The sequence below is a fragment of the Vanellus vanellus genome (genome assembly GCF_965231255.1).
Source record: "Vanellus vanellus genome assembly, chromosome: 16".
Classification (NCBI taxonomy): Eukaryota; Metazoa; Chordata; class Aves; order Charadriiformes; family Charadriidae; genus Vanellus; species Vanellus vanellus.
In genome coordinates, this window is record NC_138921.1 from 10,111,746 (window position 1) to 10,132,374 (window position 20,629).

The 20,629-nt window shown below is 45.7% G+C and overlaps 1 protein-coding gene across 5 annotated transcripts in view; it reads right to left on the reverse strand.

The window, feature by feature from the left end:
- ULK1 (unc-51 like autophagy activating kinase 1) overlaps nucleotides 1-20,629 on the reverse strand; it is an 83,585-nt gene that overhangs the window by 26,457 nt on the left and 36,499 nt on the right. For all 5 annotated transcript variants that reach the window (XM_082491683.1, XM_082491684.1, XM_082491682.1 and 2 more), the window contains 5 exons: nucleotides 19,534-19,592; nucleotides 15,625-15,707; nucleotides 10,811-10,861; nucleotides 3,453-3,541; nucleotides 1,196-1,361 (listed from right to left, as the gene is read on the reverse strand). In XM_082491683.1, the coding sequence (XP_082347809.1) occupies nucleotides 1,196-1,361; nucleotides 3,453-3,541; nucleotides 10,811-10,861; nucleotides 15,625-15,707; nucleotides 19,534-19,592 (448 nt within the window). The remainder of the gene's footprint in view (nucleotides 1-1,195; nucleotides 1,362-3,452; nucleotides 3,542-10,810; nucleotides 10,862-15,624; nucleotides 15,708-19,533; nucleotides 19,593-20,629) is intronic.

A 20,629-nucleotide genomic window follows, 5' to 3' on the forward strand; every position in this document is an offset into this window, starting at 1 on the left:
TGTCCCTATATATGTCTTTATATATTCAGAGCAACTGAGATTTTGGGTAGCATTTCCAGCTCCTCCAAGACCTGCTGAGTTGCTTCTGAAGTCAGCATTTTGCCAAATAAATGTGGGCTGAAACTGATGCAGATGCTGCTGATCCTTATACCCCAAAGTTTTGGAAAATTTAGGCTGAAAGGGAGCCCTTTTAGAAGGGAGCCAAAACCCGACAGAACATTTGGGCCAATAGGTATATGCCCACTTGGTGCAAGCAACTAGCTGCTGTGTAAAAAGACAGTGGTATGTGTTGCCCATAGGGCTTCGAACCATCCGTGCACTACGTGGCAAAAATCCACGACAGCCAAATGAGCTGGCTGCTGGATACACATCAAAGGGCAGTTTGTGCCTTTGCCAAAACATCTGAACACTGGAAACACGACTAGCACAAGACAAGCGTACACTGGTCCCATCGCTGTTTCCAGGAAAAATACAAGCAACACTGAGCTCTTTCTTATCAAAGGACTGCACAGCTGAAAACTTTCACAGATGCCAGTTCTACCCCTCCGAATTCCTGTTTTAATACAAGCGGTACAACTGTGGAAGGAGGAATCACAGCCTTTATCACCAAGTTCTAACTCAGTAAAGCATCAGACACAGTCAAGGCTGAACTATATCCTTCTGTTGGTTAATTAAGGACTCAAGCATGGACATACTTAGGCATGTGGCTGAACTGGGGTGCTGGCCTCTATGTACACATATATTTTCAAGAAGTTCCTATCGAAGTATAAACACATAGAGGTGCTAAAATTAAATTAAAGCAAGTATAAAATCCATCTTGCTAGCCAAAATCCTGTCTTGGACTGTGATGCTGAGTGAAACTCAAGACAGGATGATATGGGAACAGCTTCTGTGAGAGTAAGACATTTCCCTCTGAGCCTACTTATCTTCTTTTCCAGTGGGATTTCCAGGTTCAATCTCTTACTGAGGTCCCCAAATAAACTTTACTCTCAAATCCTATCTTTGAAGGTAATTACAAAACATCCTATGAAACTAGCCAGGGAGACAGATGTCTCTTCCAGCTTGAGAACAAACCCATTCCTGTTATTCAGTCAAAACAGACAGGTTTAATTGCTCTTTCAACTTTCTGGTAACTATCCTTATCATTCACATCCCCCTTTGCTTAGAATGTCTGCATTTCCAGAAACCAGCTTACTTGAGAACTGTGCTGGAACCATAACGAAGTCGTCTGTGTCACAGGATGAATTCTTACTGCTGCTTCCGGCAGATTCCTTCGATCCATGCAGAAAGCCGGGGGAATCCTGGGTGGGAGATGCCAGCGCCTTCTCCTGCAGCTGCTGCTGCATCTCTCCAAGGGACTGCTAATTCAAGGAGAAAAACACTAGCTTCAGCACAGCTACTTCATCATTCTGCTTGATCCTTCACACTGAGCTGTACAAGGCTACAAACAGCATTTTGATGATGAACCAGGGCTGAGAGTTTGCCAGAAGCAGCTGTTTAGTTTACTGAAAAGGAACAGCCTTTTATGTCCATGTTAGAACAGAGCATCTTTTGTTACACAAAACATACTACCAACATGTCTGATGCTCCCCAGAGAAGAAAAATTCACTTGGGGTATTGCATCCCTCTGCTAAGGCTTTCTGGATCAACCATGCATTCCCTACCAACTCAATTTAGTATGGCTGTGAAACAGAGAAGAGCTTTCAGAGAGAGCTTTGGCTGTTCTTTTGGGTTACGTTTTTTGGTTTTGTTCTTAAACCTTAAACATCTCGTCTCTACTCGCGCTTTTGCAGTAAGCAGCACTCAGGAACATGTACATAAGCATCCCTGAACTTTCAGGACAACCCTGTTTTGCTGTAGTGCTGATAAGGAGTTAAAGAAAGGCCTGAAGGAGGCTAAGCGTTCAACAGATCAACACCTCGCAGCCATCAGAGGCAGGACAGACCCTAAAAAGTCCTATTTTTCCGCTTCCTTCAGCCAAACGGTGAACAGCCCCACAATCCTCGTGTTTTGCAGACAGATGGAGGAGGCTATGATGGAGGTTTAAGAGAGCTTTAAGAAAGCTGAACTGCCCACAGAGCAGATCACAATCTTTATCCTAATGCATTTTTAGGCTGAGAAAGACTTCAATCAGCTTTCACTCGGGCCCTGTTAAGACCTTGTTCACCCTCCAAAGACTCTCCTGCTGCACCAGTGGGACTCTCTCTCACTGTACATGCAGTACAGCAGAAGGAATTTTCCAGCTGTCAAAGTTGGTTTTTTCCACCCAACCTGCTAGCTCTGCCCTGCAGACGCGGCATTTTTCACGTGCCGAGCCAGCACACCTCCATCAGCAAAACTTCAAAATGCAGAACGGGACTGATTCTGATACAGGACCCACTCCCGGTCTGGCAGTGAGTCTGTATCATCCCCAAGCTTCCCAAACCAGGAAATCTCAGGGAGAGAGTCTCCTTTTCACACCATCTACCAATTCCTAGAGTCTTACGGTCAGGAAGGCCTCGGCCAACAACCCTCTACTCAGGGCTGCAGGGGGGGAAGAAGCTCTCAGGGAGGCAGTTATGTGACACTCAGAGGAGAGCCGGCGTCCCCTCTCTGTACAGCCCACATCACAAGCACCTACATCACCTTCTGAGAGTGCCTCTCAGCCTTCCCCACACCAGGTTGAGACACCCTGGCCCAGGGAAACTTAGAGAACAAAGCAAAAAAGCAGTAACGCCAGGGAGGAAAAAAATTCAATCCTTCTCCCTTCCCCTACCCATCATACCATCAGCATTCCTGAGTTCAAAGTCAAAATACAGCTTTCACCAAGAACCTCTGAAAACAAGCTTTCAGTTCAGTCAGCTGGAGGAATGTCACTTCACTGGTCAGTTAATATTCTGCCCTCCAGAAAAGTTTTCACCATTTCAGGTAACCAGAGAGAAAAACCGTCAGTTCAGATCATCTCTCTCGCAAGACCACCGGCCTGTGGCAGGTCCGGTCTGAGCAAAGAGCTTTGCTGAGTGTCCCCCTGTGGTGCCTGGGAATGCTGGTCAGAAGGGAGGAGGGGTCACCATACAAAGGAGGGTGGATACGCTGCCATAGCTGCAGAGACTGTGCTTGAAAACAGAGAACTTGCAGCCAAGTAAGCAGCGCTACACCTTGAATTAGCAACAGTTTTTTGGTTCCAAGGAGCTTTCCATCTCTGCCAAGGCAAGCTAGTGTCATTAATACCAAGTTCTTTCATAAAGACTTTTCATAGAATAGGCAATGGCAAATTGAAATATTTCTTGTGGAGGGAAAGACAACCTTCAAGATCCAAACTCTAAACAGACTGAAGACACTGAACCAAACCCAGACAGAACTAAGGTGTTCAGTGACTTGCAGCAAAAGACAGCAAAAGCAGAGACCTTGTTTCAAAGCAGAAAGCAGGGAGACCATTAACACAAGCAGTGCATCCTCTGAGCTGTACTTACGGGAGGTGATGCCAGATGGGAAGTAGAAGAGCTGCTGGAGGAACTACCAGAGCCTGAACTGGGGTAAGAAGGCATTGGCACAGAAGCAGCTAAAAACAGCAAAAGACAAAAACAAAAGAAGTTGTCAAACTAAGATCAATTAATAATAAAAGGTCTTCCTCATCTTTCCCCATCAGGTTTATCTCATGTACCATCATATATCTCATGTATCACATGTGGCCAATTAAAGAAGAACAAAAGAAAAACTAGCATTCTCTTCAGTTATATGATTCACATCCATCCATCCATCCATCCATCCATCCATCCACTCCTTCCTGTGCTATTTCAGTTATAGCTCTTGGGGCAGAAGGTCTCAGAATATCTGACCTACACAGGTAGCAAGATGGTTTCTGCCTGAAAGAGCCTCCAAAGCACCTTTGCAAATGAAGAGAAGGATAAATAGAGAAGTGGTGCGAATTACTCGTGTCAGAGGCAGAGGTTAGAAGCTAGATCATACCCTTACAGTTTCTTCTTCATCAGACCTTGTGGCTTCAAACACTTACAAACATCGGGAGGTCTGCGCTAAGTTAAACATGTGCCTTCTCAAGCCCTATGAGCTTGATGCCAAAACACTCACTTGGGCATCCTAGGCCACACCGACCCCCCCTCCCCCTCCAAAAAAAAAAAAAAACCCAACCACAAACCCAAACAACCAAACTCCCACAGAATTAAACATTCCACAAGGAAATAGGTAATTGCTTCCTATACCTCAACAGCTTTTCCCTCTGTCACTTCTGCATGTTAAAGAGGTTTTGCTTATTTAATCTCTTTGTACAGAAATTGTTCCACAGCACAGGCTATTCTTGCATCCCTTCCTTTTATGTTTTATTGTTCAATATCAGAACTGCCCATGTTATTCACTTCATTGTTGAACTGGCGTTTGTAACTCTCACAGAGGCATAAAGCTCCCACTGAAAGGACTGGTTAGCATTGACCTTCAGGCAGAAAAGATGATTAAGGCATCACAGGAGAAAAGAATATTTAACTCCAACAATTTATGCAAGTGAGGTTCAGTAAATAACTTAGAAGAGCTTAGCTCAGCTGAGGAGGGAGACAAGTCAAAGGTAACACAGGCTCTTTAAAGGACTTTGAAGTATTTAGTGGTTCAAATTCCCCAGTCCACCCGCACAAGACCGAACAGCGCAGAAGGTGCAGAAGAGTCCCAACATCCCCACTTGAAGGCAGCGTGCAGTCAGATTTTACTCTGCAACCATGTTGGCATTTGAATGAGTTAAGACAGAGATCAGAGGCAACGCTTAAGTGAGAAGAACACTTTGCTTCTCTTCCATTGTGCTGGCAGAGAATTAGCACCTTGTATCAGATTTCTACCTTTACAGGAGCTGTGCTAATGACTCCATCCTCAATACAAGGAAGGTTAATAACACCTAGAAGAATAATGCTTATGTTTGAACTAAAACTACCTCTGTCATTAATCACATCAGAAGCTGCAAACTACTTACTCTATTCAACCAGCTAGAAAAATAGAAGTACATGTCTCTGCAATTAACTATTGAAACAGTGTTCTAATGATAAAAGAATAGGAAAATACTGCCTTTTAATAAAAGGCTTTAAGAAGTCTTTCCACGTAGCCTATCAAAGGCGGCTAAAGGGTGACTGGACGTGTCTCCTAGCACAAAGACAGCAATCACTTAGATGCTGAACTCCTCAGTCTGACAGAGATCTAACAAGATCTAACAACCAGAAAATGAAGCCAAAGAAGTGTAGACTTAAAATGTAAGTTTTAACATAAGTAATCAACCACTGTAACAGTTTAACCAGGGTCACAGTGATCTCCTCCACCCTTTGCTAATATTAACAAAACCCAAATATTTTTCTGAAGAGGTTAAGTTATACTGCAAACAGAGATTGGTTCAGCAGAGTCCCGGGGCTTGTGCAATAAGAAGCCATGGGGTGGGGGCAGCCACATGGGGCCAGGGCACAGTGACACACGCAGATGCCTCCCCCTCTTGCGTTGGGCCACACTGGCAGCGTCCGCTCCGCCAGTGCTTTGGGGGTTCGGTCTGTAATGAAATAAATCTTTCCAAAGCTTTGCGAGAGGCTACTTTTTAGCCTCTGCACCTATTCTACACTCGATTTTGCGCCCTCGATGGACTGCGCTGTTGAAAGGCACAGCCCCGGCTGCAGTAAAGGAACAGGGATGATGGTACCCTGAAGATGGATGTTCTGGGAGGTCGGTCAGGGGGTGGGCATGGAGAGCTACACCAGCCGTACCCCACGCACTCTTCCAGCAGGACTGGCTCCCACTCCCCACGCTCTGGGAACACACACAGAGGTCCGAGAACTCTCCTGTCAAATGGAGCGCTCTGTCCCGCCGCCACCACATGGCTTTTGATCTCCGCGACCTGCCCACAGAGCCTGCACAGCAATCCCTACTACCGTCCCTAGATACTCAATACCAGAAATACAATACAAAAAGTCTCCCCATTTTTATCCTGCTGTCACAGAACAATTCCTTCCCCCTTGTACAGACAGACCTTCCTATTACAGAAAAGTGCTTTTAAGAAAAGGTAAGTGGTTTCTGAACTCTGTCCCCACATGCCTGCTGCAAGACTTGCATCACCATTCATTTTTACTGGAATTAGTATTTTTGTTAGAGTCATTTCGGTTCGCTCTCAGGGTCCCCTCCACTCTATTTTGGTTCTATGTTTATTATTGATTTAAACCTGGCTGGAATCGAGACTTTTCTATTTTTGTCTATTTGCTTTGGACAGCTTTCTATTAATCTAGGAAGACAAGCAAGCAGACTTTGCCACTGTCATCTAAAACCAAGTTAAAACTCTATCTGCACGAAGCACACCATTAGATACCACCTCTATTAATCATGTTCTTATTTAAAGCCCTGTAAACTCCCCAAATCCACACTGTCATGCTGTGAGGTCCAACTCAAAAGGTTCTGACACTAAAACCGGACTTTGATCCGCGTGGAACCGTGAGGGTTGGCTCCGACAAACCCTCTCTGACCACCACATCCCCATTGCTGCATTTTTCAGCGTCAGCCACGTAGGACAGCTTGAAGCAAGACACTTGCTTCCATCTCCTCCACACACCCAGGCACTCCCAGTTTAAAATTAAAAAGGGTGCAAACACTTGGCTCATCATATTTTCAGCTCAAGTCTGAATGCAGGGAATGTTAACAGGGACTGTAGGCCCCCACCCAAATCCAGAAATTGCTGGATTGCAACTGTAATGTAAATAAGTCTGTTTTTATAATTGTCCTCTCCAACTTGTTCCAGCAACAAAACAGTCATCCTGTACCTTGCATAACCAATGCCAACTGGTTTCAAAATGGGAGAGCTGGGAGCCATAAAGGCAAGCCTGTGCTCCAGCTGTGTGATCTTGATACTGCATCCTACACCTGCAAAAAGAGCACTCCGACAAATCATCCTACCAGGGGCTCGGTTGTCCTAAAAATACCTGAGCCTCAAGCTTTCCAGAAAAGCTTTATTTGGAATTTGAGTTTTACACACTGGAGAGATGCATTTTTGTGATTATCTGGATTCAATGAAAACCAGTCATCAAAAAGTTATTTAATTGCAGTCTGACAAGGCAATAGTTTGAGTGCAAAAACTGAAAGGACTTGCCCAAAGAATAAGCTGCTTTTTAAACTCTAAAAATTTGCACCATTAAAATCTCTTCTATGCCGAGGTCATGGTGATTTTTTGCTAGTTTATACCTGAGTATTTTACATACAATAAGATTACAAAGATGGTAGAAGTCCAGTCAAGCCTGACCAATATTCCAGACGCTGAACCACCACTTCTGAACCATAACAGCTCACGTTCCTTGCTCTCTTAACTCAGAGTAAAGGAGGTACCACCTTACAATTCATTAAAGGCAGGAGCCAAAAAACCTCCAAAGTACTCTGCATGGGTACCAATTACAATGTGTTTACTGAGAGAAGACTTGCACAAGCATCTAATTATGCCTTCTCATGCATTATTACTGTAACACACTGCCCCATACCATATGCTGATCAGACCTGGCTACAGACAGACGACATTCTGACTAGACACAGTATTTGAAAGACTTTATTAATATTATTTTTTTTTTTCCACATTTAAAGTACATGCTTAGTCACAGATACAAAGCCCACAATATAAAATAAAGTATAAACAAACAAACAAAAAATAAAGTACATGTTTTAGTTAAAGCCCAAGGCGCTGAACCCGCTCTCCAGGCTACAGCCCGTGGCAAACAGAGCTCTGCAGTTCACCCTGGATGGCAGCAGACTTAGGTTCTTGCTTCACTACAGGAGTGAGATGAGAGGAGGGCTGTGAGAACAACCACCATCCCTCGAAACTGCAGTGGAGAGGATGAGCTCGTCAAAAGTGTTGTATTTAAAGATTTTTTTTTTTTTTTTTGACAGAAATGTTGATTTTGCTGAAGTGTCTTGAAAAAACATGCAAGTTTGTTTAAATGAGGGGGACCACCCACCTTAGAAACTTCAAAGTTATCCATATTTGAGGATTCCCCAATTTTCTGGAATTCCAAAATTGTGTTATATTTAAAAAAAAATATTTCTAATTCTGTGAGATGGCGTAGTAAGTAACACATATCCACACAGAATGATTAGCCGCTGGCTCTCACTTTATTTCTAACCGTTGTGTGACCAGCTCTGGACCAGCCCCAGGAGCGTTCAGGAGCGCGGGTGACATGCTCAGCTCTGCATGCTGGTGGCAGCTCTCCCGTTTGCCCTTGCCACCTGAGGACAGATTTGCCTGCAGGGGCACGGAGACCACCACGCTCTGCTCAGACTGCAAAATGTTCTCGTATGGAAAGGAAGCATCTTACCTTAAAATTGGTTTTGGACCTAAATGGATGCACGGCTGCCTGCATCTGCAGCGCAGGTGCCTCTGAATGGAAGGTCCTTTAGGCAAAGGCTTCACAGTGGTCCCTGAGCTTAGCTGAGGTCTTGGTGCATTCATCACACAACAGCTACTACTCCACAACACAAATGCTGGTACAGATCATCCAACAAACTCTCCTAGGAGAAACTTGCACACTCTAATGTGAATGACTTAATCCTGCTTCCACTGAAGTCAGTGGTAGCCCAATTATCAGCTCCTAAGGAGAACAAAAAACACGAGGGCACACTGTTCCATCCCTCAGTCCTCCACTGCAGGCCTGAGGACTAATTCAGTCTGAGCACAACCATCATCATTCAGATACAGCTGTATCTCCTCTCCTCTCTGACACTTTCTACATTCATGATGCTGAACCACGTGTTGAGATGAAGTAGCATAATAAAACTTTCGGACTCATCTTAGTTGTGCAGGCAAAGCCAGGGGAGCTAGCCCCTAAGCAGCCGCAACCTTGGTAAGTCATCTATTTTAGCTAAAACTGTGCAAGTGTTGAGCATGCTACCATGTTAAACAGCATTCCATACATCTCAGGTGATTTTTCCTCACTGAGATCACCATCACTGAGACCTTTGCTGACACACTGGCTCTTCCCTCACCTATTCAGAAATCAAAAGGACCACCATTCCCACATGCAGCCTGCCTCAACCAGGCTCTTCACTGCACTTCCCAGAGCCCTTCATCCATCATTGCCATCTGGCAGTAGTAGAGACCTCCACAGCAGACTCTAAAAGCCACCTTCTCCACTTGCAGATTTCTGTGCACAACTTGAAGACCTCCAGCAATGAGGAGATACTTCTCCCCTCACCTTTTCAAAACCAGCAGTGGTCTCTCCTGCCTGGAGAGGACTCCAGGCTGTGGACATGTGTCCGGAGGTGAGGACCAGCAGGTCAGGAGAGAGGTCTAAAATGTGTATAGTCCTTACCTGCCCGTAAAGGTGATCTTTTTATTGGGCCTTGACCCCACACCGTTAACTTTGGGGCAGCCAGGGGCAAAGGCTGAGCTACAGTCCTCAGCTCGTAACGGTGCCTCTGGTTTCTGCACAGCAAACACGCAGAAGTTGGAAACCGAGGCCAAGTCAGCAGAACCCTCTCCTGCTTGCAGAGGTTTTTCTGTTCCCCTGGCCAATGAAGCAATGGAACTGCTGGAGGTAAGAGATGAGCTGGTGGGCATGCAAGAATGTCCCAAGAGAGCCCTCCTCTGCCCACAGGGGGATCAGACTTTGAAGGGCTGTTCCTACACGGCAGTGGCATAGCAGGTGCTGAGAGCTGAGCTGGCTCAGGAGCAGTCCTACACAGGCAGAGTCCTTTCCTGCCTGCCGAGCAGTCCTGTTTAACAGGACTCGCCCCACATCTTGCTGGCGCAGATGGAGATAGGGGCCTGGCTGGCTTGCATGCTCCCCTAAACCAGAAGCGTCTTTTCTTGCCCACAGGACGGTCACCTAAATACACAGTTAAAATCTGTATGAGGTACAACTGAAAAGTCCTGCTCTGGAACCAGGAAAGCAAGAGACTGTCAGGAGTGACATGGACATCAGACAAGGGGTGTCCACTCGAGGCATACATCCAAGAGGGGCTCCGTGTTCAGAAAGCGTTGGACGTGCTTCCTCCAAAACTTCCAGCCATTGCATTGGGCACCCCAAATCAGTCACTGATGAAAATTCTTGGCTTTATCATTTATTCAGGAGATTAAAATCCCAGGAGGATCCTTCCAAATTATAACCATACACAAATCCACTAAACCAAGTCTCTTGGCCAGAGGACTATTATATCCCATACACTAGAAGCAATTCTGAATTGTTTTCCACTGAAAACAAACCTCTGAAACATAGTACATGTGGTTGGAAATTTTCAGAAGTTTTGAATCAAAAGAGGAAAGAAAGAACCTTCAATGGGAATCTGTCTTTGTTTTGGGCAGTTCTCATTGAGCACCCAAATTTAACACTTCTAAAACAAAACGTATCAAGAATTCGGAGGTAATGCTGAAACAAGATTTGGTAACCAGAGCCTGCTGTTTCGCACAGCCAACCTAAGGTACCACCTGGCAAGCGGGGACAAGAGTGCCAGTTTCCACCATTCACTATCTTGAATTGTCCTACAGATGTGGATGAAAAGCAAGATCATGCTGCATAATCCTGCTTAGCTACAAGCATCCCCACTGGCCAAGCACTTCTTACAAAGCAGCTGAGTAAATTTCAAAGCTACATTTACTTCTGCTTTAGACTTCCCAGTAGCCCCCTAATCATCCCTTTGAAGATAGCTCAGCAAAATTGAATACATTTTGATGGCAAAATCTGGACATGACACAGTAACAAATGCTGAATCCCTGCCTAAATAACTAAGAAAACACAAAGAAGCCTTTTCCTTTCCCTTTGAACTACCAGCAAAGGAAGTCATGTCATGGTTCAAAAAGACTTGTAATCAAAAACGCAACACTTACATTTTTTCATAGAGGCACTTGCATCCAAGAACGGGTGATGGAAAAATTCATCTGAAAAAAAAAAAAAAAAAATCAGGAACAATGACTCAGTGAAAGGAAATGACTGTAAGGAGTTTACAAAGCAGTTAAAGCATAGCAAGTTACAGTATTTTACAGTGATTTTTCCATGCAATCCAGTCAACCATGGAAGTTGACTGACTGCAGTTGCACATAGTAGTGGTCAAGAATGCAGAATAGGGACTGGATGCAGAACCTACTAATAAAAAAAAGATGGGAAATTATTTGGATCCAGGGATTGCTACATAAGTTGGGGGGGGTGGGGGGGAAATGTGGCTCCTCTGCTACCAGCCATCTCTGCAAAATCAGCTCAGTGGGAGGGGGGGAAGAAGAGAAGGGAAATCAGCTGGGGCAATTAAATGAATAAAGAAAGGGAGGGAAGAAAAAACCCAAAACTAATCTTTGCCAAAAGCATGCCCAAAGGACATGAAGGTTTGTACCTTGGGACTCACCACCAGTACTAGTGGATTTTCCTTCCCCACAGGGCATTAAAGAACTTAGTAAGGTTTTGCTGCAAGCTACAACCCTGGGCTGCCAGGGATGAATGTTAAATTAACTGTTAATGCTTCTTGTCCTGCAACAGCTTTTACACTTGTATGAATGGGAATCAGTTATTGAGGGCCAGATAGTGTGATTATGTCAAGACCTGGCACAGCCACATCTCTGCATGTGCATCAAAAGCTCCTATCAGCAAGAAAGAGAAATCCTATGGCACAAAGTAGCACTAAAAGACAAAGTCCCTGGCTGATCAGGATGGCAAGTCACCCTAATTGTAGGGATGCAGGAGAGTGTATTTATCACACTGTGCTGCCACTCATTCCACGGAAGTGGAATGATGGACAAAAGGACTTCCACTGAGTGATCGTCCATCACACACAGACACAAACCCATCACACACTGAAGGCAGAAATGCATTTTCTAAAAGGCCACCACAGAACTACAGCCCAGAACTCCCTCCCTTTCGCACCAGACAACTGCTTTCCTCACTCATTACTGGAGGATATTCTACAGATCTAGGCCAAGAGAAGCTTCTGTCCGGCTTGCTGGAGACCCTCTACATGTTTGCCACATCTACACATAGCCACCCTTCCCGACTCCTCCATCTCCAATCCACTGCAGCTCTATGCCGAGCCCTCTCCTATCACGATCAGCAACTCAGCCTTTCAGGAGCGTTAGTCATGGATCAACACTGATTATTTGGTTAACTGCAGGCAGTTCAACTTGTTTTCCCAGCATGATTTCCTATTGCAACACCCAAGGTTTACAAACTTCTGCTTTCTGTAAACAGCTCCTCTTTGGCCAGTGAGCTTTCCAGAACGCAGCAACTGGATGTTTTCCTTTGTCTGCTTTCTAAACTTAAACAATCCCTCTCTCCCCCAGCTTCTCCTCGCCGCTGCCAGGCCAGGGTCCTGCAGCCAGAGCACACTTGTCTGGAGCTCAACACAGCACAAGTGATGGAAATCTCTGGCAGGGAAAGCAAGAATCTTGCAGGTTAGATCTGCTGTGGATGGAGAACATCCCTATCCTGCTTGGAGCTGCTCAGCTGCAGAGTTTCCTGCTGCTTCTTCAGCAGCAGGCTGATGGTACCCTGTAGAGGAGCAGCCTCTACTGGGTACCATCCCTCAGCTGAGCTGATTCAGCTGAGGGGGTGGAAATGACCGTTTCTTTCATTCCCCCCCCCTCCCCACTCCAAACTGCTTATTAGTTATGCTTGCAGAGCAAACTTTAACAACACTGCTTGTAATCATCAGCAGGAGACTTGCAACTTGAAACCCTCCTAGCTTTCCTCTAGATAATACTGAGATTGCAAACACCATCAGTTCCCAGTAGAAGAGCAGCTGAGACATACAACAAGTAAATGGCGGGGGGGTTGGACTAGACGATCTCCAGAGGTCCCTTCCAACCCTGACCATTCTGTGATTCTGTAAATGAAGTTTCAAGCTTATATGTTGCTCCTGTGCGAATCGACTAAACTCTGGGGGAGCTCCATGAAGGATGCTGTGTGCATCTCTGGGTAGACTCCAGAGGGCCTCAGGGAACAAAGAGCAGCAGGACATCCCGCTCCTCTGGGGACAGTGGCTCAGGAATCATCCCTGACCCAGCAGCACACACCAATCTTCACCTTACAGAGCGCAGGAGGGTAAAGGAACAGTGAACAAAGGCACTGGCAACCAGCCAGAGTAGACCTTTTATAAGTGGTGGAGGTAAAGAGAACAGCCTACAGTTAGTTTGCCAGCAGCAGGACAGAGCACCTGCCTACCGGGAGCCATCTAAGAGAAGGGGGAGATCTGCTTTAGATGGGATCCGGAGCCGAGGGACATCAACAGTTTGTGCACAGCTGGCCACAGGCAGCCGCTGAAAACATGACAATTGTTGGGCACAGGGGAGTGCTCTTATTTAAGTATTGCTGCTGTTTTGGCAAGGGGTATCATCTGGACATCTCCTGAGCTGACACTCCTAAAGAAAGGAAGAAGATTCCATTCAGCAGGTGTAGGTCAGAGCCTTTCCAAGCCCTCAGGAACACAGATGAGATGAAGACTTAGCATCAGCTGATGGCAGGGAAAGGAAAACAGTTGTGTCACAAGGAGGGAGGAAGCTCAGATGCTTCAGCAGATTTGTAAGGAGTCAGAGGAGAGGAGGCAGGGGTGGATGAGACCAAGAATGCAACTGGATGCTGAAGAAGTGTATTGGTCTAAACAAATCAAGGCCCCGGGCACTTGCTTTCCTCTCAACCAACAAGAAATACTATAATATGACACGGGATACCAGACATTGAGATCTGCCTTCTACAAAGCACAAGGAACATCTCAAATACAGGCTTCTGTATAGAATATATTCACACACCCTCCCTGAGAAACAATTACATCTTAGGAGGACATGCCAACTTGTAGAGAAAAGGATCCCACATGCAATTAAGAGCAGGCAACAATCTCACTGCAGCAAGATGTGCTCTAACTGTTGTCCTGAGTGAAATCAAAGTATATTATCTCAGATTTCCAAGTGTTAGACACTGACTCATGCAGTCTACTCCCGAGAGGTACAAAAACAGCTTACAGGGGGGCTAAAAAGGTTTACCAGACTCAATGTCTGACAGCAGGGAACCAGGAACCTCAAAGATATTTTCTTTTGAAATGCACAGCAACATGATAGAAGAGGTGAAGATCCACAGCCCAGATAGAAGATCTGCAGGGAATAATACCGAGAGGTGCTTATATCCAAGTCAGTCAATAGCTTCTACAACGCTCTTTTGAAAAAGGTTTGTTTTCTCACTTCTGCACCCTAGTAACCAGTAGTCCTTTACATTCAGGGCTGGATAATTATGATCAGCCTCAGTTAATCCACACACTTGCCTCGCCCAGGTGACAGTGTCCCCAGTATCTCTAAGCCAAAAGAATAATAGAGGCTGCAAAACAATTTCTCTTCATTAACTAGCACATGCTACCCAGCAAAAAACAATCCACCTGAGCAGACAAGCAACAAAAAAACAACAGAAAACCAACCCCCAAAAGACAGAAATATCAAACCCTTTTACCCCAAGCCTGACTAAAAAGCAACATCCTGAAAACACACAGCAGCACACTTCATTTTCAGGTAAAAAAAGGTAATGCCTGTGCCAGAAGCAGAAAGCTCTATGACTTGCTGTGATACTGCCCACCTGATACTTAACACAAATCTGTGGGCTTTGGCCCCACAGCTTTGTTTCAGGAAACCCACTGGAACAGGCCTGCCCAGCACCAAACCTTATTCAAACACAGAGGCTGAGGGGCAAACTTACCCCTTCCACCAGCAGCACTGGCCCGTGGAAGCAAAGCTGCTTCCTGCTGTTCTCCTCTGCGCTCAGAGGAGACGCACCACCACGACCAACTTCTTGGTGAGAGGGAATATTCACATCCTGATTTTTACCTGAGACAGGTCTAGACTATCTTTGCCCAATGGGAAGGAAGAGGTGAGGGGAAGAATAAAAGACCACAGAGTTGCCTTCAGATGACCTGGTCCTTTCAGGGGATCTAGGAAATGTTCCATCTCTGCCTGCTTTCCTCTAGGGCATGGCTTCACCAGAGGTTCTTCAGACCTTTTGGCTCAGCCAGACACATCTGGGAGAGGCTACCCAAGTCAGAACTACATGGCACATAATGATTGTTCTCAGTTTAGAAGGAATTAAGACATCCAAAAAAAAAAAAAAAATATAGAGGAAAACTTCATGCCAGCCAAGTCAGGAGACTGAGACACAGGTCTACACGGAGAGCCAAGAGACTAGCATCTTGAGCAAAGCATCCTTCCACAGAAAATTGGAGGAGTGAAGGGTTTGCAAGCAGCAACGGTCTCCTGGCTTGGATCACTGCAGACCCTGAGAAACAGAGGGTATTGACTGAGTTGTTCATTAAATGGGTGCAGCTTGCAGCTTTGGGAAGGAACTGTGACAGAGCAAGAACATGGATGGACAAGATGCACATTTCACCTGGTAGCATATTTTACACAATAGAAGTTCAAAGAGATTATAAAGGCAGAAGCCAGAAGAGAGAATGCAAGTAAGAAACATTTGCTGAAGGTGTGCCAAATTTCTGGGTTTACAAAACTGTACTGGAATCAGCACATACAGTAAAAGCCCTGAGATTATGCAATCTTTCAGGCACAGGCGAAACACAGGTGATCGGATGCTTCTCCTAGCACCAGCCAAAAATCTGGAGGGTTGTGCAATGCCATGGCACAAAAGATGACAGACAGGCAGCAGAACTACAACTGGAAGGAGGACTTACCAAAGTCCATGCGGTCCTTATGATTACGCTGCAAAAGGCCCAGCAGCAGCTGCCTCAGGTGGCTTGATGTCTCCCTGGGGATGCTAGGATTGAAAACACAAGCAAAGTAAGAGAGACTTGCAGTCTATTTAATCTGCTTTTACATATTCAGGAAGGCAACCTGCAAATGCAAACTCGCTTTGTGCCTGCTGGGCTAGGAACATAAGGCGAGCTCACTGCAGAGAGGCTGAACAGGAACATCTCTGTTTGCATCTCCGGCTTTTACTCCCCACTGTCATTGTTAAGGCTACAGCTAATCTAGCTGTAGTGGCCTCTCCCACGAGCATCCTTCCCTTCCACAGTGGTGCCAATGCCATCCCTCTGATTCTCAGCTAAGTTCGTTCAACATGCAATATTATGCAGATGGTAAATAAAATATCTTCTACTTGCTCTACTGGGAATAAGGAGGTCATTAAAATGAAGCAGTTACCAAGGGGAAGCTTCCAATTAAGACACTGGTGGTGAAATGCATCACCAATTACTACCATTTTATTAAGGCATTTCTTTTTCAGTGCAGCTTATGTAAGACTAGCAAGTGACCTTTGTCTATTTGCTTCCTTGATATACAGCATTTATTCAAAGACCACTAAGACGTGAGCAACTGCCAACCAAGCAAGCTAAAATTAGTGCAGCTATTACCCCACTGCCCAGTATAGCTAGGAAGAAAACACTCTTTTCGGTGGCCACTGCAGCACAGAAGAGCCAATAAGCCATTACACTCCCTCTCAGCCCACAAGCAGATGGGGGACACATCAGGGCAGCTCTTCACAAGCCCAGTAGATTGCAAGAGGCAGGGAATAAATGAACAGATTAAGGCAGGGAAAGCAGAGTTCAGATACTGTATAAGTGGATTCAGCTTAGCTAAATTTCTTCCTTAACCAGAAGCCCTGTTAGGGGCTGTAGCAGCCGAGACCTTCCCGCTCAGCCAGAGCACAGCTCTCCAAATTAAGCGTAGGTGGCTCCAACTCCTTTCAGTATTGACTCTGTTTATCACAGCCGTGGCCAGCACGGCCCCTACTGTCTGCCAGGCTTTCCCCTCTCCCCATGCACGGGTCAGCCGAGGTAATGGCACGTGTGTTCAGCACAGGAGTTTAACTGCGCAGGGGGCAGTGCAGCATGCGGCTCGCTCGGGCAGGGCTCCACTGCGCTGGGCTGGCATCACTCACCGCCCCGCAGCCAAGCCCCACCGATGCCGGAGAAACAACCCTTCCTGCACCACTTCCACCACCTCCACCCCTGACACAGACAGGGTTAAAAAAACAAACAAAAACAAAAAAAAAAAAAAAGGTGCTAGCTGGCACTAAGAGGCTCTTGTTCAGTGAAACTAGAGATGCGAGGCAAGGTGTGTATTTATAGGTTTCAGTACTACCCGGTTGTTTTTCAGCGAAGCCCTAGCCCTTGCTGGCGCAGGAATGTGAGCCCAGCAATTCCTAGAACCGAGAATGATGGCAAGCATCCCCCATCCTTGTTTGTACTGGAGGACTTGCTTTTCCATCCCAGACACTAGAATGGTTTTGTGCACCTTCCCAGTTTGACAGAGGAAGAGGCCACCAGCATTCCAGAAGGGATACAGTTAAACCAAGACTCAGCCTGAGCCAAGAAAAAACATTTGTCAAAAAAGGTGGGCCTTAGAAGTACACTGCATAACGGAATAACCCAAGATACCACTGCTAGCAAAGTCTCCTTAAAAATACATTAGTGCGGGAGACCTGCAGTCCTCCAGCGTTATCGTCATAATTTATTTATCCATGACACGTAAAGCTCTCATCCAAAATGGGTCCATTTCCCAGCAATGACTTTAGCTTTTGTATGGTTTTAAAGCCAAGAAACAGGAAGGTCAAGTAATAGACCTCAGACGTCACAACACAGACTGAAGTCGGTGCAGATTAACAGCCTGTTTGCCTCCTCTTCTCTCTAACATCCAAAACAGCAAGCTTTGCTATTATTTTCAAAGGCTGTCTTTTTAAACATAAGCAATAGAACTGCCTCCTTCCCCCCGTGATCTAGAATATACTTTGCCATGCAAATCAGCACAGTGAACGTTAGTTATTTAGATCGGCGCTATTAAAGTTGTGATGCCTTTGGGCTTGTTCCTGCCGACATGGCCACCCCACCTCAGAATGGCATTTCACCTGTCAGCACCAGCACCGGCCCGGCAGGCTGGGACCACTGCTGAGCATTTCAGGAGCTTTTTCTTCCCCACCCTGTTTCCCAAGCCAAAACATGGCACCTTCCATGGTGATGCCCGGGAGGTGGGTACCAGCCTGCCTCGCCCCAAGGAGAATGAAACCAAATCCTGGCACTGCTGCAGTCTGAGAAGATATCTAGAGCGGTTTTGTGTTTCATCCTGTGTTGGCAGGGCTGGCGGAGGCAGTTTATTCATGTTTACTCAGGAAATAGCACATATTTCAGCTCATGTTAAAGAGAGAGACTGACTTTGTAAAGCAGGGAACCAGCATTTACACAGAAGATGCTTCAGATCAGACTTCTACAGTAAAAAAGCCAAAACCCAATGCGCTTGGATCTAAATTTTGGAGGAATTTGGTAGTTAAAAAGCAGAGATGAGTGAAAATGGTAGATGCAGAGTACGTACCAAGGACTCCCAACAAAGGAGGAGTAATCCCTACAAGAAAAGACACGCTCTCCTCTTACAGCTGAGTTTCGTTTCTCCCCTTGCCTGCCTCCTACTGCCTGCCCCACAAGCCAAAGCAGCAGCCGGGCAGCGTGATCAGCACAAGGAAGCTTATTAATTATTCAGATTAATTTCTCTCTTAGTAAGAGGGACTACCTCAAAAGTGAGCAGCCATGTTTTAGGCTGTGTAGGGGAAACAGAAGCCCTACGTTCTGCTCACACAGGCTATGTGGCTCCAACCATGTGGCACTGGTTTTGCTTTGAATTGTTTCGTTTGGCTGTTTTACTCCATCGTGCCCTCTGGTTCAATCCAAAGAGCAGGCAGATGCCCCAAATTTAATCCCGGTAGAAATGTGCCCCTTCTGCCCAAATCAAAAAAGGAAGTACTTGAAGGGAAATTAAATGCATAGCACAAGTCACCGATAAGAGCTCTAGCTTCTTGACGCTCCTTCTGCTATCTCTTGGAGCTGTCTAAACTGATATGGAGTTTGGTTTGGGTTTGGTTTTTTTTTTTTTTTTTTTTGTGTATAAACTTAGAACTTCAGTCCTGTCTCTATACCAGGCTCAGGTTTTAAGAGCAGGCATGAGGTTCTGCTTTAAGAACTCAGAGATCAAAAGGAAAGACCACAGCAACAAAACCAAAATACACTGACAAATCACAGCGCTGAACGGCAGCTAGATGCTTCACTAGGTAACATACACCCCGATGGGATGAAAGCAGTTCTCTTCCCCTTGGAAACTGCAGTCGTGTCCATTTCCATCAAGGTTATAATATTTCCTCCTATTAGCAGGATGGACACAAGCAGTTGCTGTCCTGACACGTGAGAAATGGGAATGTGATCTGCAGTCAGGTATGGCAGGTTACAGGAGAGACTGCAGTTTGGCTGCTCGCGTGATTCAAGAACGGCCATGGCTTCTTTCCAAGGCTCCCAGCCTCAGGGAAGCTGTACGTGGGACAGGACCACTAGCTGGCTTTTGAAATCACTAACGATCATGAATTTTTGCAATATAAGAGAGAAGTAGTATCTGTGGAAAGCGAGAAGACCAACTCTGGCAATCTGCTGCTGTCTGACTTTCTCTTGGCCACATCACTGCTGGTTTAAGGATCGGGGGAAGGCATATGGCCAAATATTTTACAGTCACCTCCCCAAGTGACAAGCCAGGAGCATGCGAGGACAGGTGTAAATACAGCACAGTAAACAAGCGCATACAAACGGCAACACTGGAAAAATGCTTACTTTGGCATCAGCATCTTGTTTTTCTCATAGAAGAGGCGAAGATCCTGTGGGCTGCTGGCCTGTAGGGAGAAGGAAAACCAGTGCATGAAGCAGTGGACAATGAAGAAAAGGGATTAGCATTTCTATTTCACAGTTACTCTGAAGAGCAGAGAGGCACTTTTCAATTGCTGAACCAGCACAGACAATGAGAACCTGCAGCTTGCTTTAGGCTGAAAAGCCAGCGCTGTGCTAGAGTGAAAATACACTATTTCAGCCTGCTGTCTTTTTGTCCCTGACCTGGTTCCGTCCTGCTCCCCCCTTCCAAGGGCTGAGCTTCACTGCAGTGGGCTCTGATGCTCAGGTCTGAGCTGGCCTAATAGCCTCACCCAGGAGGCTAAATAATTGCAGACGTGAGGACTCCCAAATGATGAATGGCAGCTCCCGCTGAGAACATGGATTAGTGCTGCAGGGCATTTAGAAAAGGGGCAGGGAGCCTGTTGATGGGCAAGGGATCTCTGAAGAGACCAGGAACATGGCGAAACAGCAACTGAATTAGGATTTTCTACTTTAATTCCAGGAAGCCAGAAGGTCTCAGGCCACAGCTCCTATTTGTGCAGTAATACACACAACCGCTGGGGATGTTGACATCCCAAATTCTGAGAGACAGGATTAAACATAAAAAAAAAAAAAAAAAAGGGACTAGGCAGAACAAGAGGTTTACAGCTGAGGTTAAAAATAAAATCTCCAGTATAAAAGCACAGATACATAAAAGTCTCCTAACGTCATTTCTCCATTTGTTTTTATGCAATGAATAATACAGGCCAGTAAATTAACCCTAGTGTCTCAAGCGTTTCTGCACAGGCAGTCAAAGGCAGAGCAGACTGGTTGGCATGACACAGACATGAAGGTACACAAACAGGGAAGGAAGATCAGAAAGATTCATCGGTAATCAATTATTGGTGCAGCAGAGTGTGTAGGAAAGTGTGAACGAGGAGGCAACAGGCAGCTTCTCCTGATATTCAGGGCAGGCTCAAAAAACCCTCAAGCCTTCCACCTACTTCCATTTCTAAATTAGAAGCATTTAAGGTCAATTAAGATGCTTAAAAAGGCAAATCAG